Source organism: Astatotilapia calliptera, chromosome 12 (genome assembly GCF_964374335.1).
Source record: "Astatotilapia calliptera chromosome 12, fAstCal68.1, whole genome shotgun sequence".
Lineage (NCBI taxonomy): Eukaryota > Metazoa > Chordata > Actinopteri > Cichliformes > Cichlidae > Astatotilapia > Astatotilapia calliptera.
The window spans coordinates 26,196,030-26,213,538 of record NC_137433.1 but is presented as its reverse complement, the minus strand read 5'-3'; the positions used below and the strand labels follow the sequence as shown (position 1 = coordinate 26,213,538).

At 40.2% G+C, this 17,509-nt stretch overlaps 1 protein-coding gene across 1 annotated transcript; it reads left to right on the top strand.

Annotated features, from left to right (window-relative positions):
• The first annotated feature begins 431 nt into the window (after nucleotides 1-431).
• plcxd3 (phosphatidylinositol-specific phospholipase C, X domain containing 3) lies at nucleotides 432-16,522 on the top strand. Its single transcript, XM_026188466.2, has 6 exons — nucleotides 432-678; nucleotides 11,737-11,993; nucleotides 12,251-12,424; nucleotides 13,936-14,111; nucleotides 14,577-14,678; nucleotides 15,667-16,522. The coding sequence occupies exons 1-6, from the start codon at nucleotides 576-578 to the stop codon at nucleotides 15,821-15,823; spliced, it is 969 nt and encodes a 322-aa protein (XP_026044251.1). The 5' UTR covers nucleotides 432-575; the 3' UTR covers nucleotides 15,824-16,522.
• The last annotated feature ends 987 nt before the right edge of the window (nucleotides 16,523-17,509 follow it).

Genomic DNA, 17,509 nt, shown 5'->3' with positions numbered 1-17,509 from the left:
TATCCAGTCCTCTAAAAAGATGGCTTTAAATGTCCAAAATGTTCTAACCTCAGTAAAAGCATGTCTTGAATTATGGAATCAGCTTGGCAGACCTTTTTACATAGGCTATTCATATCCAACTATGTGGTTCCAAAATATTTAACATGCTGCTCTCATGTGGGGGTGTTCTGGCAACCTTATGGGTTTGTGTAGTCTAGCATTCATGCTCTGTGCATTAATGCTAAAAACATGAGATGATTATATGTTGCCTTTTATTTTGTAAGTGACTAGTACTGAAACATACCCATTGCGGCGTTTAGGCTATGTTACTATTGGGCGACTAACCACCGAATGTTGCCATATTTAGATCCATCCAACCGCATTTTCATAAATGTGCAACACGCCTATGTGTGCTGCTGGGGGGGCTGACTTCTCGGTCGCGCAGTTGTGTCTGTGTGTGTGCGTGAGATAGGGATGCTGAGAGAAAGTGAGGCAGGGCGCGAGTGTGTCTGTGTGTAGAGAGAAAGAGAGAGCGCGCGCTCCAGGTTGGCGCAGGCACCGGTCAGGGAGAACGGAGCGTTGTGCAAGGTGGAAGCATGGCTTCGTCTCACGGGAGAAGCGACCTGCGGTTCGCAGACTGGATGGCAAGTTTACCGCAGAGCATGCACACTATCCCGCTCACCAACCTGGCTATTCCCGGTAAGTGTTTTTTTTTTTTTAAGACCATGTCCAAGTGTAATCGGATGAGGAGGATGCCCGTGTCTTTTTAACCTCGCGCATTGCGTACAGCTTTTCTAGTAGATTAGAAATGCACAAATTGACAGTTTCAGATTTGTGTTTTACCGCTTCCTAAACTTGAATTGTGCATTTAATACAACCGTCACTTTCGTTGCACCTCGTTGGAACAAAGGGTAAGACCTGTTGCGCAACCAAAGAAGTACTATGTATTTATAATAGTTCAGTTGCTTGTGTTGCGATCACCTGTCTAACGGTTATCAAAATACCCAGCTGTCGTGTTCGTTCTCCGGCCGAGTAAGTATGCACTTAGAAAATAATGATAATAAAGAAAAGGGTCATCTAGAACCACTCTATAGGTTCAGAATAGATGAGCCACGCTGCTCTGTTTGTGCTTTTATGCTGGGGTGGTGGCCACAGGGAGACGGAGTGGGATGGGTGCCGTCTGCACACTCAGATGATCACAGCGCATCCCATTGAAAATGTGCTGTCGGACCTTTATCCAATCAGTGTGCCGGTCTTTTTAACTCCATTCAAATGGGAAATGCTGGTTGTATAGCCCACCACTGATCTGACTGATAGAATGTCTTATTAGCAGCCAGTTAAATCCATATTCACTGCCTAGCGATTATCACACCTCCACACAAAGCGATTCGATTCTTCATTCTTGTGAATTTCTAATCCTTTGTGCTTCATTCCCTTTCCCCCTCCTTTCTGTCTCACTTTCACTCTTCCGCTCTCTGTCTTTTTCTTGCTGAACTCCCAATACCTGAGGTGTTTATTGGTTGCCATGTGCAACATTGCATTTCACATGCAGATGGATTAGTGGTTGATGTCCAGGGCACGGCATATGACCAAATATGATCACAGCTTTTAAGGATGCCAAGACACATGCAGTCAAATTAGATGTAATGGAATACAAATAAGGACTGGAACAACATAGTATGCATAATCTATGCTTGTAATTTTGCTGAATCATGTGCTGTGCGGAATCACAGTTCATCCATGCCAAGACAGCATGGGAACATGCTCTGTCCCTTTTAATTAGGCATTAATATCTCTCATTGGTTCTGTGGCCTGCAGCTCAGCTGAGGATAGCTCAGTTTATCCTTCATTTGGATACAGATTCTGTAAACATCCACCAAATCTTTGCACTTTCTTGTGTTTGCCTGCACATATTTGCCAAGAAACTCCAGAACACACAGGATTTCTATCCAAGCTCATTATAGCAACAACCATGTGTTCCTATTGGAGTGTACGTCCGAGTTCTTTCAAAAGTGTGCATCTCATATCACATTCTTTTGTCTCATCATTGAACGCAGCATTAAGCCTTTGTTCAAGCAGGAATAAAACTGGGACAGACAAGAAACAAAAAGGATGGGCGATTCATTTCCTCAAACAAGTCTCATAGCTCCACTTAATTGGAAGAATATTATTTCCAGGATGTTACTGGAAAATGCTGCTGTACAAAACTTATTATACAACCGCTGCTGCCTGTTTCTTAGTTTATTTTTCTGTGCTCACTTTTTCAAAATAGCAATTCACCTACCGCAGAGCTTGAAATATCCAGGGAAAAGTAGTACTTTACAGTGTAGGATAATGTGATGGCTGCTACTCCGCTGTTGCCAGAAAACTTCACAGTCTAGCTGTTAGCACACATAACCATCTGAATGATTGACAGTTTATTTTAGGGTACTGAGGTGGCAGATTCATTACTGTCGGATTTTTTTAATATATATATAATGTTTTAACAGCATTTGCTGTGCTTCAAGTAACTGGTTAATGAGCTAATGCTGCCAAATTATTTGTGCATATAGCACATTAAAGATACTCAAAGTAGCAGGTGTTTGATGGCTACAACAGCTGTATAACAGATGTGTAACAGATTGCATGTGCTTACCTGTTACATTTGAGTGGTTCAACCTGCAAAATCTTGTTATGAAAGCAGTTTATATGCTACAGTACATATGATGCTGACTGCGGTTGTTCACTCATTTTAAATTCCTGCTATTTCTTGTTACTTTGTGTGATTGATGGACAATTCAAAAAATTACAATGAGACTGATCCAGTGACGGTAAACTTAGCAATGTCACCTACCTCTGTCAAGTGAACTTAAATACAGGTTATTTACAGTATTTAAATATGAGAGATATTAACAGATAAAAATCTGTTTTCATTTAGAGACACTTAATGAGATTGCACGGCTAGATCCATAAAGTTTTGGACACAGACACAATTTTTGTTCTGTCCATCTGCACTGTAAAGTGTCATCCAATGAATTTTGCTGTGCAACGTATTCCCATGCGTAAGGAGCCTCCAACATATTTAATAAACGATGTTGTATACTATGAATCTTGGACAAAATATCAGGTGTATGTTCTCAGAGCAGCCAGAGTAAGAAATGAGGGTTGAAAAAAACACAGCATTTTTTTATCCTGAGAGATGGTTGCAAAGGAAAGTATTCCTTAACGTTTTGCTCTTCCAGGTAAGGGGCAAAACACTGCAAAGTCTGATCCTGAATGCCAACAACATGGTCGAGACAATCTGAAATAGAGGAATGATCGATTTTGTCAAACTTAGCAGGCCCAGCTGAATTGAAATTGCATGATTTACCGAGTTCAAAAACACATGTGAATCATTTGACACTTAAAGGAGAGCTGACTCAGTGTGGTTGTGAAACCTGGAGAAGATTTGTCCAGAAAAAAGAAATGAGCTGTGCACAGAGCTTTTTCTTTCATTCTAGAATTACAGTATATAACAATAGTACTGAGGAAGGGTGTTATCTGAGGGAGTCAGATTTAGATGTTTTTAACTGGATGACACTGGGACAGCTCTTGTCCAGTTTATTTGGAATAACTGCACATTTCTAATTTGTTTGTTTGTTTGTTTGTTTTATGCTATGACTCATGACTGAGCACAGTTGCGTTGTGGCTGTTTGATTAATTATGTGAGAATAATACATGCTCTCATTTTCTTAATCCTGCTAATCCACTGCAGACTACGTTGTTTGAGACCTAAGAACATGGTAGCACTTAGGCATGACTCAGCTTTCTGCATTGTCCCTACATGCCACTTTGGCCTCCGGCTGTGCCGACATATCGCATCTATAAAAGTCAAATGGCTTGTGCCTATACTAATTGGAACTAGGTTGAAGGGCTGTGCAGGAGAGGAAAGAAAGACGTAGTAGAATATTAAATATTTGGGTCATTGAAGGGAGAGATGGTGAGGGAGAGGGAGCAGCTACCTTTCTTGTTTTACCCAGGCTGATTAGTGTTTGACTCTTTTCCTGTGGCTACTGTTAAATCTGCCAGGTGAGGGCTGCAGACTGGCTGGCATTCCTCTCAGCAAGACGGTCAGCAGAAAGGTGTGCCACCAGAGATACTGTGAATTTCTTTCTCTGTCACCATGAAACGAGCTTAAGAGGGGGAAGGGAAGATCTGTCACGTTTTTACTACCATAGTAATTAAATGGATTTTCAGTACTTTGTGTGGTGGTAGGTGTATAATTTGAACTATGTGCTCACTGGCATGTACAATATCTGTGTCGTGCAGGTGTGCATGACAACTAAATGAATCAGCACTATAGTGGCAACACAGTATTAGTCACTTATTATGAAATGCTTTTTATGGGTTTATTTAAGCACCTAAAATATTCAAATGTATTGTCTTAATAAATTGAACTGGTGAGTGAAACCATATCGTTCTGGATCGTTAAAGCTACATTAATTAATATTCAGCGATTATGAATCAGAAGAACTGCAAAATAGACTGCTAGCATGCAATTTATATACATTATACATTTATTATTTATATTATTTTTGCCTTAAACAAAGACTTTAGAACTAGCAGCTGTAACCCGTTTACATAGACTTTCTCAGTTACTTTAGAAAGCGATGCAATCTCAACTTTTAGGTTTTTTTTACTGTTTATTTCTTATTTCAGAGTACAATGATTAAATGGTGCATCATTCTATTGTGATAATTTGGTCAACACACTTTTTAAGTACTTTATTTACTTCACACCCATGGCCGGTTTCAAATCACCAAGTAACCTAACGTCTTTGGACTGTGGGAGGCAGCCTGGAGAAAACCCACTCAAACACAGGGAGGACATGCAATCTTGTCCTCCCTGTGTCCTCCCTTGCTGTGAGGCAAAAGTACTAAGCACTATAACACCGTGCCGTCCCATTCCATTCCATGCAGATAATATTGATTATTTTAATACCGGGGAAGAAGGCTGATTTACACTTCTCTATACTACATTTTCAGGCTCAGGGGAGCCATTCTTCACCTCCTGAGTAACAGCTCAAGGCTTTAGGTAAGCAATGAATAGCATGAATTACCAAGGGGGATGGGTGAAGGCAGTGGTATTAGGTTAAGATAGTCTTGCGAGAAATAACAACCAATCCACTGTAAGAAGAGGCATCTTGAGTTTCAGTGGTTCCCTCTGGATAGAGAAAAAGGCTTGCCCTGGACTTTTAGCTGTAAAAGGCCATTAGTCCCCTGATTAGATCACTTTGACGCCACTTAAACCCCTATAGAGCAAGATGGATGAATGGTATTAGATGCCAAGATAAACACTGGTAGTGCGGATGTTTGAAGAGGGGGAGTCAGTCAACTCAAAGCCACTGAAAAACAGGATATAATGTGCAATACAAAAGCAAAAGGGGGGTCTTTGTTAGAGAGAGAGAGAGAGAGAGAGAGAGAGAGAGAATGCCCATCTTAGAGCTATTTCCTGCTATGGCTCTTTATCTGTGAATCAAGACCCTCCTTAATCTGAGTGAAATTTTGTTTTGCCAAAGATATTGTGTGCATCTTGCTTGTTTGGAGCTCATGAGGATTTTACAGTTAGCAGTTTTGCAAAAAATTCCCTCGTTTGCAGTATTGTATTATGCTGATGCATGATACTCATAATTAGCCACTCATTAGCCAACATCATATATTTGTGGAGATTTCACTTTTATAAGTTGCATAAAGAAAATTAAAAAAAATATTGTAGAATCCAAAAGAAATGGTTCAGTGTGGAATTCTCCACTGGCTCGTTTTCCCACCATTTGCAGTTAATTGCATTTCCAGCAGAGACACTTATCTTAATAGTCACATAGTCTCAAAGTCAAATAATTCAGCCTCATCAGAAATACAGTGTGCACACTAATGCTCAAACAAGATGGAGAAAATAAAGTGTTAAGACAGGAGAAAAGGAACTGGAGAGTTTGAAAAATAGATGCAAAGAGTAACACTTGCAGAATTACTGTAAAAAAAAAAAAGAAGTGTAAATGACAAAATTATGTAGAGTCAGAAGCCTATATCTATCTTGTAGTAACATTTAGCTCATCTCCATCCTGTCAGTTTTCATTCTCTTCTCATTTTTTTTCTTCTCTTCTCCTCTTTCCTCTACTCAGCATCCTAAAATAGATCTAAAAAGGGTGGAGAGTGGTAATGTTTTGTAATGAAAAAGGGCACAAACCACCAGTGGTTCTCTCTTAATGCTCTGCTCTCATTCAGTCAGAATGACTCAGGGGTGTGTTCTGAGCCCTCTGCTATACACTCTCTTCACCCATGACTGTATTTCCTCCTGCGCGTCCAATCTCATTGTTAAGTTTGCAGATGACACTACAGTGCTCGGACTTATATCCAACAATGATGAGACAAACTATAGGACAGAGGTGCAACAACTAGAGTCATGGTGCCACGACAATAACTTGGTCTTAAACACCAAAAAGACCAAGGAGATCATTGTAGATTTCCGGAAGAGGGGCCATAACAACCATCTGCCTCTCTTCATTGGCAGTGAGGCGGTGGAGAGGGTGAGCAGTTTTAAATTCTTGGGGGTAACTGTGACCGAGGACCTGTCCTGGGGCAACCATATCACCTCAGTTGTACGGAAGGCCCAACAGCGCCTCTACTACCTGAGGAGACTGCGGAGCGCACACATTCCCAGATCTCTGATGTTGAACTTCTACAACTGTGCCATCAGCAGCGTTCTGACGTATGGATTTCTAGTGTGGTTCCCCAGCTGCACCAAGGCCGATCAGCAAGCACTCCAGCGGGTGGTGAAAGAAGCTGGCAGAATTATTGGAACAAGTCTGCCAGAGATCAGTAATATCTTCCCCACTCGCTGTCTGAGGAGGGTGCACAGTATCCTGCGGGACCAACATCACCCTGCGCGCCACCTTTTCCATCTGCTGCCCTCAGGGAGAAGGTACAGGTCTATACAGGCCAGAACATCCAGACTGGCCAACAGCCTGTATCCACAGGCTGTGAGGCTCCTGAACTCTCTGCCCCCCTCTCACGGACAATAACCATATCCAACTTCTTAATAGCAATGAACTGGTCTGCATTGGTGCATCATATCTTTATTCTCTTCCCCCTCCTGCCCCCCCCTCTTTCTTAAATAGATAACTATCATATCTGATATCATATCTCACAGTACAATAATATTGAATGGGTTGCATTGTTGTATTTTGTCATGTTTCTCAGGTCTTTGTCTGAATTTCTACGAACATTATTGCTAAGGATTGTCTTATTGCATTGGAGTCACACTGGGTTAAATATGTACACTTGGGTTTTAAGGGGTATTTATTATTTTCTTCTTTTTTTGGGTTGTATGGAAGCCCCAAACGCAATTTCATTGTTCTTGACAATGACAATAAATAAATAAATAAATAAATAAATTAACAAAGGTCAATTCTCTAAGGTAACAGTAGCAGCACCCAGCACCACTGTCATCAACATTGTCATCATCATCACTCTGTTTCACCTTGTTTAAGTCTTTTTTGTTGTCTCTGTGGCACTCTAGTTCATCTTCTCTCTTTGCAGTTTGAGACTCTTCTTCTTGTGTGCGGCTGATATTTACATGTCGGAGAAAAGAGTTCCCTAAGTTTGCTTTCCAATGAAAGTGCTACACAAGTGACATCTACTTGTATTATTCTGGGATATGTTTTTTTTCAGGGTGCTTTAGTTTTTTCTGTGTACACATCTTCAATTTTATCAAAGTTAAAGTGATCAAACAGCTTGACAGTAGTTTGTTTGGATATTGTTTGCGGTAGGTAATTCATATCAAACACTGGACTCTATTCCCCATTAATGCCTTTCCCAGTAATTGCATATTTTAAATACAGAGAGGAATGTTCATTCTCATGGCAGTAGCATGAAGATTTTGCGCATTTGTATATTATTGTAATTTACTGTCTGCATTTGGTGACAAAGATTATCCGGTCAGTGGTCTTTTTATTGATTTACCTGCTGCTTTTTTTTCATTCATCATGACACTCGATAGAAGTATCACAGTCACCGCACATTTGCACTCTGGTAAAAGCTAAGAAACAGCTGTACTTCTTAAGCAAACTTAAGTGGGCTGAATTCCTGTGTCAAGTTCTTGATAACATTTACAGAGGATCAGTGTAAAGCCTGGTAACTGGAAAAATCAGGAACTGGCACGAAATGTGCACATCCCAAGACCTGGAAACTGCAGGTGATTAATACTGCTCCGAATGTCACCAGTACCAATCTATGGAACATAAATGATAAACTATATAAGACAATCCACCCCAGTCACAACCTGTTATGTTGTATTTGCTTCTAAAGCTAAAATGAGAAGTATAAGTTTAAAATCTTACACTTTGAAAGGAGAAGTTTTTTTGTCTCTGTAGACAAGTTTGAAATGACTCAGTTCTGAGCTGCTGTTGTTTGTTTTTGTGAGAATGAAAACTAATTGTGTGGATTGTATGTTTCAAAAACTGAAATGCTTCCACACATTTCCAAATGAATGTTTTTCCCTTGAGAAATGGCAGACCATCAAGGTGGAGCATAAACAATAATTAATCACATTCAGGGCTCAGGCATCATAATAGTATTGGAGTGAAGTTCTCACATTTCTGCAAATTCTCACAGATGTTCTGCACATTTGGCAAAAGATTTGGCCCTCCAGGGTTGATACTGTCTCAGCTTTTCCTGTGAGATTGTTTCTCTCTGCAACATGGCATCAACCATGGGCTTTTTGTCATACATATTTATAGAAGTATTTGTTAGCAATGCAAAACAAACCTCATTAGTTTCCCTCAGGTGCTAGGCTTTCATTAAAAACTAATAAAATATAGTTTGTTGCTAGATCCTTGGGGACTGTTAGATTTAATTTATATCTTATAACTGTTCTTCTTTCCCCAAACAGAACAACGCGTATCTCAAGGAGAGTGGCCTATGCAGCTTGATGGGTGTGTAGCTATTAGAAGTGTGTGTTGCAAAACTGAAACAATTATTCAGGTTATTGTTTAAAGGGCAGCAGCCACTTCAAGTGTAAATTAATTGTTTCAGTGATTTTTTTTCTTTTTAATTAAAGAAGGCCAAACTTACCTTTTCAAACATCTCATATGTGAAGATTTGCTTACTTATTTTTACTTGTATACATTGTGAAGAGGTATTTGCCCCCTTTCCTAAATGTCTTCTTCTTCTGTTATTCATATTTATCAAACAGATGTTAATTAGACAAAATTAAGTTGTAATAGTTGTAAACTTTCCCAAGACTGGCCAGCCTAAATTACTCCAAGAGGTCATCAACAACTCATCCAGTGGTCACAAAGAACCCAGAACAGCATGTAAAGACTCAGTTATGGTCAGTGTTTATGCTCTTTGCCAGAAAAATCCAGAAGGAGAATGTCCAGCTTGGTTGTGGAGCAGGACAATTTATTATCGTTTTGTTTATTCGTATTGTTGCCCTTGCTGCTTAACTAATTTCTCCTTGCGGGACCATAAAGTATCGCATTGAATTGAACTGATCTGAAACACACCAGCAAGTCCACCTCTCAGGGCAGGGATAGCTCAGTAGGTAGAGTGGTTGCCCCATGATCGGAAGGTCGGGGGTTCGATTCCCCTTAACAGCTACCCTGAGGTACCCCTGAGCAAGGTACCGTCCCTACACACTGCTCCCCGGGCGCCCAATGGCTGCCCACTGCTTCACTGAGTGAATGGGTTAAATGCAGAGAGCAATTTCCCCACGGGGCTCAATAAAGTACAATAATGTACACACTTCTTTCAAAGGCTCAAAAACCAACTTTGGCCTAGTCAAAATCTGGATTTAAATCTAACTGATATGTTTGGCATGACCCTGGTTTCATGTTCAGAAACCAACCAAAGAGTCATTGTCTATTATCACAAGTGGCTGATCAAATTTCTTGCTACCAAGGGTGGCATCGCCAGTTATTACGTTTAGGGGGCAATTACTTTTTTCACATGGGGCCATGTAGGTAGGGGTTGCTTCTACCCCGTGATAGATGAAATCATTATTTAAAGACAGCTTATTGTATTAACTCAGGTTATTGTTGTGTAATATTACAATTATTTAATGATCTGAAACATGTAAGCATGACAAATATGCCAAAAAAAAATGTCAAGATGGGGGCTTAAATAAATTACTTAAATTGTTTGACTTTTTCACCACACTGCAAGGGTCATTTCAGTAACAAGCGCCCTAAAGGCATCAGCAGTAGCATAGTTTTCAACATTGACTGAATGACTGGATAATGAAAATAATTTTGCGATGATTATGATTTGTTGTTGCGCAACTTTGAGCCCTAAAAAGCAAAGATTTTCTGCAGAGGCAGCTGTTGGAGTCGGTTAAGGTCATGCTCTGCTACGCTGTGACCCTGGTGGTGCGGCTTAGCCAGTAGTGATGCGACTGCTGCCCTGCCCCAGGATTCAGCTGTCTACTCAGCTTATGGTCATTCGCTGTGCTGACTGTGAAGACCTAGCACCGCTATATAGATAGCTGAAGGTCAGTTCAGGCTCTGTGTCAGAGGGGTGGTGGTGGTAGAAGGTGAGGATGTGAAATGTAAAGGGGATAATGAAGAAGTCTCAGTGATTATGAGAGGAGCAGGAGATGTTAACTGCTCAAGCAGAACACACAACCTTCAGGTCTATTTTACAGCTGATCCTGAGTTTGTCTCAAGGAAATAGTTAAATGTCACAAAGGAATCACCATTCAGTGTACAGACTGGCTTACACAAATGTATTTTTTTCACCATTTCAATTTTAATACAACTAAGAAAACATCAACTGTATCACTGTTAATAACAAAATAAATATGCTTTTAGAGGTTTTTCACAGATTCCACTGCCTGTATTCATGTGACTTGTTTTATTTCCTGAGGCTTGTAGATGTCTGTATCTAAGATTTTTGCTGCCACTCCAAAATGATTGATCCCCAAGGCTCCAAAGATGACATTTGGAAAATTTCACAGCATGTATCTTTTCAGATACGGTTCCAGAGCTTGTCGGGAAAACTCTGACAGAAGACATAGACCTTTAAATTTTGATCATTCAGAGATATTGGTGAGAAGCGTAGTTGTGTGGAAGCAATTTAATGGCAGGTTCACTTGTTAAGCAAGTGTGTCTGAATTTAAGCAGGAATCCAAAACCAGGCATTTCACAGTTAGAGGTCTATCCTAGTTTAAAGCTTAGTTTAAAGTCTTCATATCCAGAGTGGATAAAATAGTTGTCATCCAGGTTGTAAATTTGTTAAGTCAAAGGCTGTAATTTTTCTTGATTCTTTATTTTGCCTTTAATTTACACCAAAACTCAGTTTTATCGGAAAAGGATAATATGTAAACGATAAAACTTTATTAGAGAATGATCATCAGGAATCTGATTTCCTTGGGATTCTGACAGGGACATAACTGGATTTAACTTTGAACTATTAGAGTATAAGTAAGATGGATGTGTGTATGTATATATATATATATATATGTATATACATACACATACATACACACACATCCATCTTACTTATACTCTAATAGTTCAAAGTTAAATCCAGTTATGTCCCTGTCAGAATCCCAAGGAAATATATTTTCTTCTTCAAGCTGTCTGAGTTCATGATTTGCAACCTTGGATGCTGTTTTTCGTGTAGTTAGTTTTGTTACCTTGGTTTTGGGCTATTTCTCAGTAATGACCTCAACTTTCAGTCGTCTCCCACCAGAAACGACACCTGCAGTAGTCAGTATGCAGACTCATGTTTGTGTTTCCCCCAGGATCCCACGATTCCTTCAGTTTTTACATCGATGAGGCGTCTCCAGTGGGCCCCGAGCAGCCAGAGACGGTGCAGAACTTCGTTTCTGTTTTTGGCACGGTGGCCAAGAAGCTAATGAGGAAGTGGTTGGCTACACAGACTATGAACTTCACGAGCCAACTGGAGGCTGGGATCCGGTTCTTTGACCTGCGCATCTCCACCAAGCCCCGTGACCCTGAAAATGAGCTGTACTTCGCCCACGGGCTCTTCAGTGCCACGGTTAGAAAAGAGTAGAGTTTTGATGGTTTTGGATGTGATGACTGTTTAGCAATGCTTGTGGTTGCTAAGTGATATCTAACCATCTCTGTGTGTGTGGCAACATATTTATATTTGAGTGTAGACTGAGAGCCTAATTATACAAGGTCCTTCAGAGATTTGAAGTACACAGTTCACAGTCTGTATGTCTACATTTAATATCATCACTAAAGATTTTAATAATGTGCATATTTTGTTTTTTTTGTTGTTGTTTTTTTTAGGTCAGAGAAGGCCTAGAGCAGATCAGCAGTTTTCTGTCAGCTCATGCCAGAGAGGTGGTCTTCCTGGATTTCAACCACTTCTACGGCATGCAGAACCTGCACCATGAAAAACTGGTGACCATGCTAAAGGAGGTGTTTGGAGAGAAGCTCTGCCCTGTTGTTTTTGCTCAGGAGGTATAAATACACTTAACTTTTAACAGGGAGGAGGAGGGGTACGTGAAGTAGGAGCAGCTGAACATTTTTCTGATGCTTCTTTCGTCTTACCAAGAACATCTTATTTAGCTGAGTTCAAAAGACCTCAAGCAATTATTGTTTTCTCAGCACCGCACAACAGTGATTTTGTGTTTTGATCAGTACCGATGTAGAATTATGGTTATTACATCTCTAATCATAATTTTTTCACTCAGAATAATAATAATAATAATAATAATAATAATAATAATGGATTGGATTTATACAGCGCTTTTCAAGGCACCCAAAGCGCTTTACAATGCCACTATTCATTCACTCTCGCATTCACACACTGGTGGAGGCATGCTACGGTTGTAGCCACAGCTGCCCTGGGGCAGACTGACAGAAGCGAGGCTGCCATATCGCGCCATGCCCATTTGCTTAGGAGACAAGTAGAAAAGTCTCCCTAAGATGAGACTTTGCTCTTTGAAGGTTTTTCAGGGTTTTTTTTGTCTTTTTTCCCATCCAATTGTGGCCCATCTTCATCTCCCACCCTCCCCTGTAACTGAATAACCTAAAATAAGCAGTACCAGTTAGCCCTACAATTCATGAACTACCACAATCGCTGACACCACTCTAAGATGAGCACCTTCCTGTCAGGTGCAGCAGCTGAGTGAAAGAAAAAGAGGGCAAAAAGGCCAAGAGTGACTAGTAGGTTCTGAGAAAACAATGAGCTTCTCCTCAGTGTTTAATTTTGTAGACGGAGACCTGAGACTGTAAGTTTATCTGCCATTCCCTTGTCATCTCTATAGCCCACATTTGCTTTGCTATTCAAAGTTAATCCACTTCAGCACTGTTTTCCAGCACTTGTTTGGTCTATTTTAAGAACTAATATTCAGCTGCAAGCCCATTTTTCAAAAAAATAAATCAGCTCAAATAATCAGCTGGAAAAGAAGATGTGAAGTGTATGCGTCTTGGGATTCTGATGAAAAGGTGTATTTTTGCTGTAATTGACACTCCCTGAGGATCATCTAGCTCATTGCTGTTACCGGTTGCTTACGATTAATTAATATTGCTATCCAGCATTTCTTTCATCGGATGTAGCCAACAAAATGTGCTGCTGATGTCCAGCTATACACATAAGCATGTATTTGTAAGAATGCAACTTGTGGGAGACAGTCTCACTGTTTTTACGTCTGCAAAAATGCTTTCAGAAATGTATCATCACGTTAGAGTCAATGCAATTCACTTAAAATAGATTTTATATGTAGTTTGGTTCACTTACAGCTCTCTGTTGGTGTTTTATTGAGCCACTGACTTCAAAAATAACACATCTGACACCTTCTGTGATAAGTCAGTACTAAATATTGAAGATGCATCACTCTGAGAGAAATTCATTCATTCAGAATTAATTCAGAACTAAGCTGTCAATAAATCAGCTACCTGTTCAGGTTGTTTTATGTTCCTCAGTTTATAACCTCTTGCTACTATGAACACCTCCCTCCCTCACTCAGGTGAGTCTTCAGTATCTATGGGAGAAGGAGTACCAGGTGCTTGTCTTCTACCACCATCCCATGGCCCTGGAGGTGCCCTTCCTGTGGCCAGGCCAGATGATGCCTTCTCCCTGGGCCAACACCACTGACCCGGAGAAGCTGATTCAGTTTCTGCAGGCATCTATCACTGACCGCAGGTACATTTCATATTCATGAATCCAGTGTCTGCTACACAGAGGAAGAAATCAGATAAAATCTGTTGTGTTCCCCGCATAAATTTTTTTAATCACTTTAATTAATGATCCATGTTTCATTAACTTGGTTTTATGTTTTGTAACTTTGCAAATGAGCCATAAGGATTAAACACAATGGATCTTTTTTATCATGATGTAGATATATTGCAGTGCTTAGAGGTCTGTACAAATAATTTGACTTGCTTTTGGCTCCTTTGCTTAACTTACTGATTTCATCAGCATGCTGCTACAAGTAAGCAGGCTTTAAAAAGATTAATTGCAGTTAATGCAAAGTAATTAATTCAAAGGTAAAGCAGTGAATTATATAAGAAGTAGCACTTCTGTAAAGCAAATATATTATGGTGACTATTAAAAAGGAAGAAAGTTACAGCAAAGATAACATGTAAACCCTCAACGTTTCTCTTGCAGGAGGAAGGGGACATTCTTTGTCTCCCAGGTGGTTCTGACACCAAAAGCCAGCACTGTGATGAAGGGTGTGGCTAGTGGACTGAGAGAGACAATTACAGAAAGGTGTGCATGCTCATTTATGTGCATGTTTTTGTGCTCATGATCGCTATTATGCTAGGCCTAGCAAAAAATGCATTGTTACCACCAGTGGTGGCACACAGTCTTCTTCCACACATACACAGATGCTCAGTTTTGTGACCAGAGTTATGGAAACACCTCAGGCACCAGAGCCCACAGAAGTGATTTAGCCATAACAGCTCGCAACAAAAAAATCACAAGCGTGTGTACCCTGACAGATACACACTTTAGGAGTCAAATGTGAGTCATTGTGGCATTTTGTAACTACAACCAAAGGCATGGTGGTTTCTACAGGTATCCCCAGGCATTTGACACTGGCCTAATTCGAGTTATTGTTTTTCTTTCATCTTTTTTTTGTCTGGAACAACTGCCATAAACCAGAGGCAATTTTTCCTCACGTTATGTCTCCTCTTTTCAGTTATGGTACACAACTTTTTTTTAAATTATATTAATTTACCCTTAGCTTTGTCTGTGTTTCATTCCCTCTTAATGTCCCCAGTTTGTTAAAAGCATCAACAGCAAAAGCATCAATTTTCCTGGCATGAATTATTCATTTGATAATTCCACTATCAGCCTCTCTCACCAGGCATTTAGTTACTTTGATGTAGGCATCCTTCAGAATCCCATCCAAGCGTTTTGCACATAGACTGCCAGCGTTGGACTCAGCATAACAAGAAAGCAAACAACGAGGAGACAACGCGTAGATTTTATTTTTAATTTTTATGCAGAAAGCTGCTCTTCTTTGTTGCTCAGCTCACGTGAACATGTCCGGCATGTTCAGAGTGTCCTTCACGCAGCTGGTGTCTGGCTCGCAGACATCACATGCAGCATCACAGGGATCTTTTATCTCAGCACGCCCCTCTCTGTGTTTAACCAACTGTGAATCATCCCTTCCTCTCTTCCTTTTTTTGACATCATTTTTTTCCCCTTGCACTCTTTCCACTAACATGCTTTTTCTTTTCATTTCTCCCAGGGCTTTACCAGGTATGATGCAGTGGATCAGATCTCAAAGACCCGGGGAGAGCGGCATTAACATCATCACAGCTGATTTCGTGGAGCTTGGAGAATTCATCAGCGCCGTCATCACCCTCAATTATCACCTGGATGACGAAGACGACGATGCGACCTGAGAACCCGCAGCAGGCGTCAAGGAGTGCAGTCACCACCACTGATACTAGTGGTTGCGTCTGTGCTCTCACTCTTTTCTCTTTGGCATTTATTTCAGGAGGGGGAGCTAAACGGCTCCTTTCACTTTATTTAGGGCTATAGTGAGATGAGCGGTCAAATGGAAAAAGGAGATTGAGGAATTTCAAGTTGAGACTGGTAGACATAACGCTGATGTTCGGTTGGAGCACTTTGAGAGTGAGGTTTTGTTTTGTTTGTGTCCAGTTTTAGGGGATCCAAAAGATTTTTGATTATTTTGTTTGTTTGTTTTTTCAGGTAAAATGTTTATTTTCTTTACTCCCTGTGCTGTAAAAATCCCTGCTTTGTCCACTGATCAAATGCACTGTTTTCAGGCTTACCACTTCATCACGGGTAGGTTCCTCAGAGCATATCAACCGTCTGCTAAATGTATTGGTACATCAATCGTGGTATTCTAGTGACAGTGACAGTTTTTTCAGAGGCTGTTTATAATAAGTCTGTGTATCTCAAACTTTAGGCCAGTGTAAGTAGCTAGCAGTTGTATGTCTTGTTTGGCAAATCTGTCCAAGTGAATTCTCTCTCTTTTGTTTTTAACAATATGCATCTTTGGTCAGATCACTGCGGGTGTTTTTGAAAACGCCTCCAGCAGCTTGAATGCAGAGTGTGATTAAAAAGTGTTGTTCCAATGTGTTTATTCAATACATAGACAAAAACGAATCATTCCCATTTCTTTTTGAAACTGTATTCCCTCGTGGGATTTTCACCCAGTAAGTCTCCACTGAAGCCAGCTTGCAGCAATGGCGTTTATTAGACACCTGTGTACTCTAAAACTATTTATCGATAGATTAAAATGATTCATGCAGTAATTCAAAACCATATTGCAAGAGAGAGTGAGAGTGCAGCTTGGCTGGCCGACAAGTGTTCTAATCATGTAAGATGGATACACAGCGGTCTCTTGTGCATGAGCACTAAAACAGTAATTTTCACATTATCTGTTTGATTCATATTGCAAGACAAGCATCAGTTCTCACTGTTGGAAATGAAGTTGATGAAGCAAGACATTTCTAATGAGAAGGCATTCAGTGTGACTTTTTTTTTTTTTGCATTCTGTCGTGGGTGTTGAGTCGTGATAGCCAAGTATAAAAATACAGTATATCTGGGTGCCACCGTCTGCATTTCCTTTGCTCATTGCTTGCCCCCAGTCTGCATGTATCTGCAGATATATGTCTGCATATATATATATATATATATATATATATATATATATATATATATTAGGGGTGCAACGATACACAAAATTCACGGTTCAGTTCGATACTTTGGTGTCACGGTTCGATATTTTTTCGATACAAAAAAAAATGTTCATGCCTTTTTAATTTGTCATTGATTAAATTTTCACGGCACATTCCGCACCACATCTCTGTGCGTCCATCATTTGTTTGAAGCCAGCTCACCTCCTGCAAATACTTTTCCGCTTCTTTTGTGGTTCGGACTCCTGACATTTCTTTGGAGGTGGAGGAACATCACAGTAATTGCTTAAAGGAGCTTCTTCGACATCTTTAAGAGTTCTAAACAAATGTCTGTCCTCCTCCTGAAAATCTTATGTACGCAAACACGCGTTGCAACTTCTTATCTTGTGCACGTTTTTTATTTTGACAGCGAATGCGCACCTG